General features: G+C 44.9%; 1 protein-coding gene across 1 annotated transcript in view; it reads right to left on the bottom strand.

Annotated features, from left to right (window-relative positions):
- Nucleotides 1-8,167, bottom strand: part of SMARCB1 (SWI/SNF related BAF chromatin remodeling complex subunit B1) — a 46,649-nt gene extending 38,482 nt beyond the window's left edge. Inside the window, exon 1 of the mRNA XM_073629195.1 lies at nucleotides 7,993-8,167. Within this exon, the coding sequence (XP_073485296.1) occupies nucleotides 7,993-8,121 (129 nt within the window). The 5' untranslated portion in view covers nucleotides 8,122-8,167. The remainder of the gene's footprint in view (nucleotides 1-7,992) is intronic.
- Nucleotides 8,168-8,424: the final 257 nt, after the last annotated feature.

Raw genomic sequence — 8,424 nt, 5'->3', positions numbered from 1 at the left:
AAACAATTGGGCTAACTTTACTGTTTTTTGTTTGTTTTTTTTTTAAATCATGAAACACTTTTTTTCCCCAAAATAAAACGAGTTTGAAAAATTGCGAAAATACCGTGCAAGATAAAAAGTTGCAACGACAGCCATCTTAGTCTCTAGGGTGTCTGCTAAAAAAAACATACATAATATTTGGGGGTTCTATGTAATTTTCTACCAAAAAAAATTATAATTTTAACATATTTGTAGGAGAGAATTGTCCTGGGTGGCAAGTGATTACGAAAAGGTTAATCTTAAAACTGAACTCTCAGCACCAAAACGGTCATTAAGGCCTCATGTACATAGGGCAAAAAAAAAAAAAAAAAAAAGACACTTTTACAGGAATTTGGCATTAATTTTTTTCAGCATATAAATGCACCTATATGTTAGCCTATGTGTCCATGGCACACACATGCATTTACAGCAGTTTTAGAAGAGGAGTATTTACAGGCTGAAAAAAACTACATCAGTGCGTTCAGGAGAGGAGCATTTTGGCAAACAAAATGAACAACCCTGCATAAACGCACGTTAACTCTAGTTACGTTTAGGTATGTTTGCACATTAGAATAAATTACTCTGGCCAATAGAATACATGAACACCAAATGCGAATAAACGTGTGCAAAACGTGGATTTTACAACATTTTTAAGCAGCTTTTCTCCTGCCAGAAAAAAAAAAAAAAATAAAACAGGAAAACTGTATCAAATACTTAAAGCGGTGTTCCGCCCCAAAAAAAAAAAAAAAGCCAGCAGCTACACATACTGCAGCTGCTGGCTTTTAACAATAGGACACTTACCTGTCCTGGAGTCCAGCGATGTCGGCACCTCAGCTGATGTTTCCGTCAGCTGTCGGGTGCTGCCGCCGCCATTGCGGGTAAGGGTACCCGGCAGTGTAGCCTTACGGCTTCACGCCAGGAACCCTACACGAGGCCCCGCTCCTCTCTCCTACTGGCCCGGCGACAGGGAGAGGAGGAGGAGGGAGCCCAATGGTGATGTCACGGGTTGTGGCCCGGACTCCCGGAAGTGGGAACAGGATACCTGTCAAAGACAGGTATCCCCAAAAGGTGCCAATTGTGGCACCGGAGGGGGAGAGGAGACAAATGAGCAGAAGTTTCACTTTTGGGTGGAACTCCGCTTTAACCTAATTTTCCTTTCCTGGTGCCAATTTATGGCTGCAAACGTGTGATAGTAACTCTGCCTCCTCTTGGCCACAGGACCAGTGCAAAGGTATAAAGAGTGAACGCTCACACAACAGAACATTTCCTGCATATTGCTGGGAACAAACTTGGGTGGGTTTAGTATGCTGCCATGGATTGGCGTCAGGAAAGGAAAATTACAGTATTAGATACAATTTTTCATTTTCCTGGTGCTAACATGGTGGCATATTAGTAGCAGATCAATAACTGGCTACCAGGGTGGGAAGCTTAGGCAAATCCATTCTTATAAGAAGCGAGTAAGCTACCGCCTTCCCACCAGAGACAGCTGTCATGAGAACTTTAAAGCCCATCAGTAGATTAGGCTGTTGTGTGGGTGTTAACGCTTTACACTGATATTGTGGGAACAGGTACATGTATACTACCATGTTGGCACCAGGAAAAGGCATTTACAGGAGCTGAGCAAATGCTCAGGAAAAAAGCTCTGAGGAAGAAGGTATTCCTTTAAAATGCGTCAGACAGCAGTGGTCCACCCCTCAGGTCCTCTCCTTCATCACCTGTAGACTGCTATTATCAGATCGATTGCCACCAGTTAAAGGCTTTTACATTGCGGTTTTCTTTCCATGCTTGTGAGTAGTTTTTAATTAATTCTTTTAACCACTTGCTTACTGGGTACTTAAACCCCCCTCCTATCCAGACCAATTTTCAGCTTTCAATGCTGACGCCCTTTGAATGACAATTGCGCGGTCATACAACACTGAACCCAAATTAAATTATTATAATTTTTTTTCCCACAAATAGAGCTTTCTTTTGGTGGTATTTTCTCACCTTTGCGGTTTTTATTTTTTGGTAAAAAAATGTAAAAAGACCGAATTTTTATTTTTTTTTAAATTTTGTTATTAAATTTTTAAAAAAGTAATTTTTCTCCTTCATTGATGTACGCTGATGAGGCGGCACTGATGGGCACAGATAGGTGGCAGTAATGGGCACTGATCGGTTACACTGATAGGCAGCACTGCTAGGTGGCACTGATTGTCATCACTGGTGGGCACTGTCAGGTGGCAATGGTAGGTGGCACAGATGAGGCATTTGGCTATTCTGGACTGATGTCCCTTGCAGATGAGCCGGTGATCGGCTTTTTTTTCTCCTCGCGCTGTCAGCGTGAGAAAAAAAAAAAACGATCACAGAGCTTTTGTATTGATCATGTGATCAGTTGTCATTGGCTGACAGCTGATCACATGGTAAGGGGCCGGGACTGGCCCCTTACTCGGATCGGTGATCACCCGAGTCTCAGTGACTCGGTGATCACAGCACGCTCCATGCGCGCCCTGCAGGGCACATGCACAGGGGAAATTCATGTCCGCGCTGTGGCCGTCATTCGGCTATAGCGCGGATGTCAAGAGGTTAATAAATGTATCAAAGGATAATGCAGCCTCTTTTCTTTATTCCTTTTTTTGATTACTAGGGTACCCTTATCCTGGAGGGCAGCAAGGCCTGACACGTTATCCACCCTGAACTTTAGATCACCTGATCAACACACTTGTGCGCAAGAGTATTTGTTTGCTGCTGAGCAAATGCTCACTGTGCATGAATATATTCCTTAAAACATACCTTTACCCTAAAAACACATTAAGCTCCACTAATAATTTGTAAGCACTTTGTAAAAGCCTTTGCTACCGTAGATATTACATTGTAAAGTACTAGTGATATAACCACTGAGGAGGGCTGGGGGGATACATGCTACACCCATAAAACTACAGGAGGGGTGGAGACAAGACCAGTCACCCTTTATAAGCAGAAAGAGCAGCAGTGACTGGTCTTTATTACCAGAAGCTTCTACACAGTGGAAATATTTCAATCTGTATTACTTCACAGATCTACAAGAAATACAAAGTACACCAAGACTCCAGATAGAAATACAAGACTTGTATTTAGACAATATTGGCTAACTCTGGAGTTCAGCTTCGGGGGTCGCTCACATTATGTTCAAGTGCATGCAAACACAGGTTTTCTATGTGCCCCGTTCACACAACAGTGTGAAAAAATGCAGCACGTCTGCATTTTACTGCACCTCCTCTGTAATCTCCATCAGTGTATTTTTATTCATCACAGCTATGCTACACTGAAATAATGAGTTGTCACTTTGTGGCATTTCAATAAAGGAAACAAAAAAAAAAGTAAACCGCGTCTTGCATTGTAAAGCTTCCTCTACCACCCATATAAAACAAACACCAGCCTGCACGGGAAAACTGCTTGTTTTTGCTTGCTCTTAAAGTGCCCGTTCATGTTTCATTAAAGTCAGAATTATAGAATGTTGGTGCACAGGCATGGTGGGCACAGCCGATTGTACTGGGGGTTAGGGAGGGGAGCCAAGGCTCAGTTCACACTGCCGTGACCTGAAAGTCGCGTGATTTTGCCAGGCAACTTCGGCGCTACTTTGAAGCAACTTCAGGGAATGTCTGCAAAATCTTTCTGTAATGTCAAGTACAAATCACATCAATTAAGATGAGGATCCAACTTCCATTCAATTCTATGGAAAAATCAGACAGAAGTCGGACCAAAGTAGTGAAGGAACCTTTTCCAAAGTCAAACCGACATAAGTCAGACCAGTTAAGACGGCTCTCATAGGGAAACATTGATTGATGTCATACGCCATGTGCACTCAAAGTTGGAGTGCATATCACACCACTGTGAACCAGGCCTAAAAGGAGCAAAAGGATTTCTCCATAAACTTCTACTTTACAGTAATGATAAACCCTTAAGCTGGCCATAGATTGATCAAAATGTGACCGGTTCAGCAGGGATTAGCCACATTTTGATCCTTCTATGGGCAGGCTGGTTGTACAGAAGTTGATTTCTCGATCGACTTAAGCAGTGGTCATCAACCCTGTCCTCAGGGCCCACTAACAGGCCAGGTTTGCAAGAAAATTGAAATACATCACAGGTGATATCATTTGCTGCTCAGTGATTGCAGTATTCTAGTCTGCATCTCCCCAAGGTAATACATAAAACCTGGCCTGTTAGTGGGCCCTGGACAGGGTTGATGACCACTGGACTTCAGTACAACCAGCTTGTCATGTTTTTTTCCCCATGATCAGTGTATTCTGATGACAGGGAACTCTACCTGCTGTCAGAATACAATAGCTCTGCAGGAGGGATTCCTCCATCAACAAGGAGTGTGTTGGTAGGGGAATTTCATCCCCCCCCCCCCTCAACCTGGTTGAACGAAAAAAAAAATGCATCATCTATGGCCTGCCTTAGTGATTTATTCACTTATTGAATATATGTCTTCTTTATCTTTTAATTCCTGGCTATGTTCCAATCTAAGTTAGCGTCTTGGCTGTTTCTCCAGGTTTCCTGTTTCAATGTGGCTCTTTTCCTCTGCAGTGTCCTATGGAACCATCCTTGCATGAAGGGACTAGAGCTGTCTCCCCCTACACTGTGTGCATCAATAGAAACACACAGCATCATTGTCTAGGATGACAAGGCACTCCCCTGCTACTTCCTTTTCCAAGCCTTGGGGCTGGCTGGAGACTGCACACTGTCTATGGTTCATTCTTTCCTGTGAAGACCAGAAGCTCAGAAAAGCGGCAATGAGAAAGCAGAGGCTACCCTAAACTGTGTAAACTGCAAGCACTAGGGTAAGAATTAAAAAAAAAAATAGTTCACTGGGGGAATGTTTATTTTACTATGCTCAATGTGGTAAGCTAAGAAAAAAAAATGCTGACAATCTCAGCCTTCACTGTGCCTTTTCTGCATGTATTTTCAGTGCATTTGCTGTGTTTCCAAGAATAAGTATTTCATTCCTTACTAAATTGCATTTGCACACCTTCATTCAAATGACTGGGTTGAAAATCGTGAACCAGCCCCTTAACGGTTTTGCATTTGCATTGGTAAGGCCTGCCGTACACGGTTCAAATCTTGGCTGGTTCAAAAGGAACCGGCTGAGATTCGAACCGTTGCTAGGCAGGCTGAATGTACCAAGTTGATTGATCAACTTGGGTACAACCAAACCTGCCAGACTCACTTACGATTATCGCTAGTGGCTGCTATAGCTGCTAGCGACGATCAGTCTTCTCCCGGAGAGGATGGCTCCCCCTGCCGGGAGAATACAATAGCTCGGCACGAAGGATTCCACTGTCAGTGGCACTATCCGTGTTGATAGAGGAATTGTGCAAATTTCTTTCCTGCAACCCATGGTTTCGCACCGTATATGGCCAGCCGGCTATGAGATGTAAATATGTTTTGCTGTAATAATCTATACTGTACTAGATAGGAGCAGATTGGGTAGTGGTTAGCACTTATGCCTTGCAAGGGGTCGTTTTGATTCAAAGCTGGACTCCATCTGCATGGAGTTAGCATGTTTTTGTTCCCTGTACTTTCATGGGCTCCTCTGAGTACTATGGTTTCCTCCCACCCTCCAAAGATATGTTGGTGGGATAATTCTCTCCTGTCTAAATTGGGCCTAGTATATGTATGAGATAACCACTGTGCATACATTGGCCCTTTTTTATTTATGTATTTTCCATGTGTCCCACTGCACTATATCTGTGTGTTTTTCCTTTCACTCACAGGATGGTAGGGTGTGGGTCTTCAGGTCTTCCCTAAAGTCTAGGGGAGGATGTGTGGCCATTAGGCTCCTTCCTCCCCTGGCTGGGGGTAGGGTGTCTGCCTTTGCATTTAGTGACTGGCTGATCATGATGAGCAGGATCCGCTAGATCTTTTGGTTAGGTGGATTGGAGTGTGCCTTAAAGTGATTGTAAAGGATCGTTTTGTTTTTTTAAATAACAAACATACTTACCTCCACTGTGCAGGTCATTTGGCACAGAGTGGCCCCAAACATCCTTTTCTGGGGTCCCCCGGGGGCTCCTCCCCGCATCAGATAACCCCCTCATAGAAGCACTCTCCCGAGGGGGTCACCTTGCGGATGTGCTCCCGAGTCCAGCATTTGCGTCCACAGACACGAATGCCGGACTCAGCCCCGCATCATTGGATTTGATTGAGAGCAGCAAGAGCCAATGGCTGTGCTGCTATCAATCTATCCAATCAAGAGCCGGGACCCCGTGCAGAGAGGGACAGCGTGTCCCCACCGAGATGAAGGGGCTCAGGTAAGTAAAAACGGAGGGGAGGTGACTGCCAGGTGTTTTTTCAACTTAATGCATTAAGGTGAAAAGACACAAGGGTTTTCAATCCCTTTAAGCTGGCCATGCATGGATTGAAATTTGGATCCATGTATGGGCACCCAGGTTGTAGAAAAGATGATCTACTTCTCTACAACCAGCCTGTCTGATTTCTTGCCGGAACGATCAGCATCACTAGCTGTAGCCGGCAGCACTGATCAGTGTATTCTGATGGCGAGAAAAGCTCCCTGTTGTCACAATGCAATAGCCACACTGGGAGGATTCCCCCACCTACATCAAATGTGTGGATGGGGGAATCAGTTTTTTTAAGGCTGGGTTCACACTATGGGGTTGATTTACTAAAGTCAAATTTACTGTGCACTTTTGAAAGTGCAGTTGCTCCAGAGCTTAGTAAATGAGGGAGAGCTCTGCTGGCTTCCATCATCCAATCGTGTGCAAGAAAAAAAATGCTGTTATTTTATTTTCTTTGCATGTGATTGGTTGTTCTTGTAAACTGAAGCTTTACCTAATTTATTAAGCTCTGGAGCAACTGCACTTTCAAAAGCGCACAGTAAATTTGACATTATTAAATCAACCCCTATGTGTGGCGCGGGGCACAGCAGGGGGTCTGGGGCATCCCTGTTTCAGGTCCGAATTTTTACCTGAATTTGCAAAGACGCACAGGACCCTTCTGCTGTGCGCTCCACAGCCACCCCAGAGATGTGTGAACTGGCTCCATAGAGAGCTGGTCAAACTCTCCCATCATGCGAATTGGATGTGGAGAAACCTGCCTTAGGAGGGGGCCAGCGCCCACCCTAGTACACTTTTTTTTTGGTTCACTTTGGCGTTTTGTTTTTGCGTACCATGGGCTTAAACAGAAGAGAAAGACAAAATGTGTATGAGATAGGGTCCTTAGATTGTAAGCTCCTGGAAGCCAGGGACTGATGTGATTGTACAATATGTAAAGCACTGTGCAGCGTTATGTAAATACCTGTTATTTATAAATCTAATATCTTGGCACACAAATGGCTTGTTTACGCTTGCGATTGTGGGTGTGGTAAAACCCTGCGGTTGAGTTGTTCACCGCCCCTCAATCTCTCCCCCTTTTGCTGCTGAGAGTGAACACATGCCATGGCAGAAATGATACCCCCTGTCGCGCTCAGTAAGCGGTACTACCCACCGAGTGTGACCCATTCAAGTGAAAAAGGGGCTGCACTGCAGCTGCCCAGCACCCCCACACAACGACAGCGCATGCGTCTAGTATTTAGGGGGTTAAAACAGGCGATACGACACCTCCTCACCGCTCTCTGAAGAGCGACCTGAACGCGGATCGCATGTCAAACAGCAAAGCGAGTGTAAACAAGACTGAGACTTATCGCCAGAGACGGGAAAGGCTGTGCGATCGACAATGTGGCAATTGCTGCGACTCATGCGATCAGTGGAATACACACTGGTCATAGGACTGTTATAAGCAATACAACTGGGACTGGCAACTCGTGTTATTAATAAGGAAGGCTATACGACGTGTGACACCATTCATTCATTTCCGGGTAGTGCCGAGCCGGTCCTCTCCCCACCACACTCTTATCATTTTATCATTGTCCCCCCTCCACTCTCTTTGTCTCAGGCCTCGCTCTTCATACGGAAAGCCTGGCGGGCCCTGTGCAGCCACAAGCCCGACCTCCTCGCCCCTTACCTCGGAGCCAATCATGTAGAAGTCCCCATCTTCCTCCAATTGAAATTTCACCGGCTTCTGCCCAAACGTTTTACTTAGCGCCATAATCATCTTGCCGTCCACCAGCGCCGGGCCCGCCGCACTGAGCATGCGCAGGTCATCAGCCTGCCTCAGAGCGTGCGCATTGCCCGATTCTTACACTGAGCATGCGTGAAACAGTGTATACCTGGTCAGTGATGCTTTGCGTGAATCGTCGTGTGCGTGTGGACTCACGTTGCTCACTAGCTGGTTATTGGTATGCTGTAGTTAGTAGTATGTTGCTTAACAAAGAATTTGCAGAGCAACGTGTTTATACAGCCGGAACAATTTCTTTTGGTTTCTGGTACAAAAAGGGTTAACACATTTTTTTTTTTTTTGCTGTATGAATGGTGATTTGGGAAATTTCCCTTCACT

The sequence above is a fragment of the Aquarana catesbeiana genome, linkage group LG01, assembly GCF_042186555.1.
Source record: "Aquarana catesbeiana isolate 2022-GZ linkage group LG01, ASM4218655v1, whole genome shotgun sequence".
Taxonomy (NCBI): domain Eukaryota; kingdom Metazoa; phylum Chordata; class Amphibia; order Anura; family Ranidae; genus Aquarana; species Aquarana catesbeiana.
This window is presented reverse-complemented; position numbering and strand designations above follow the sequence as displayed.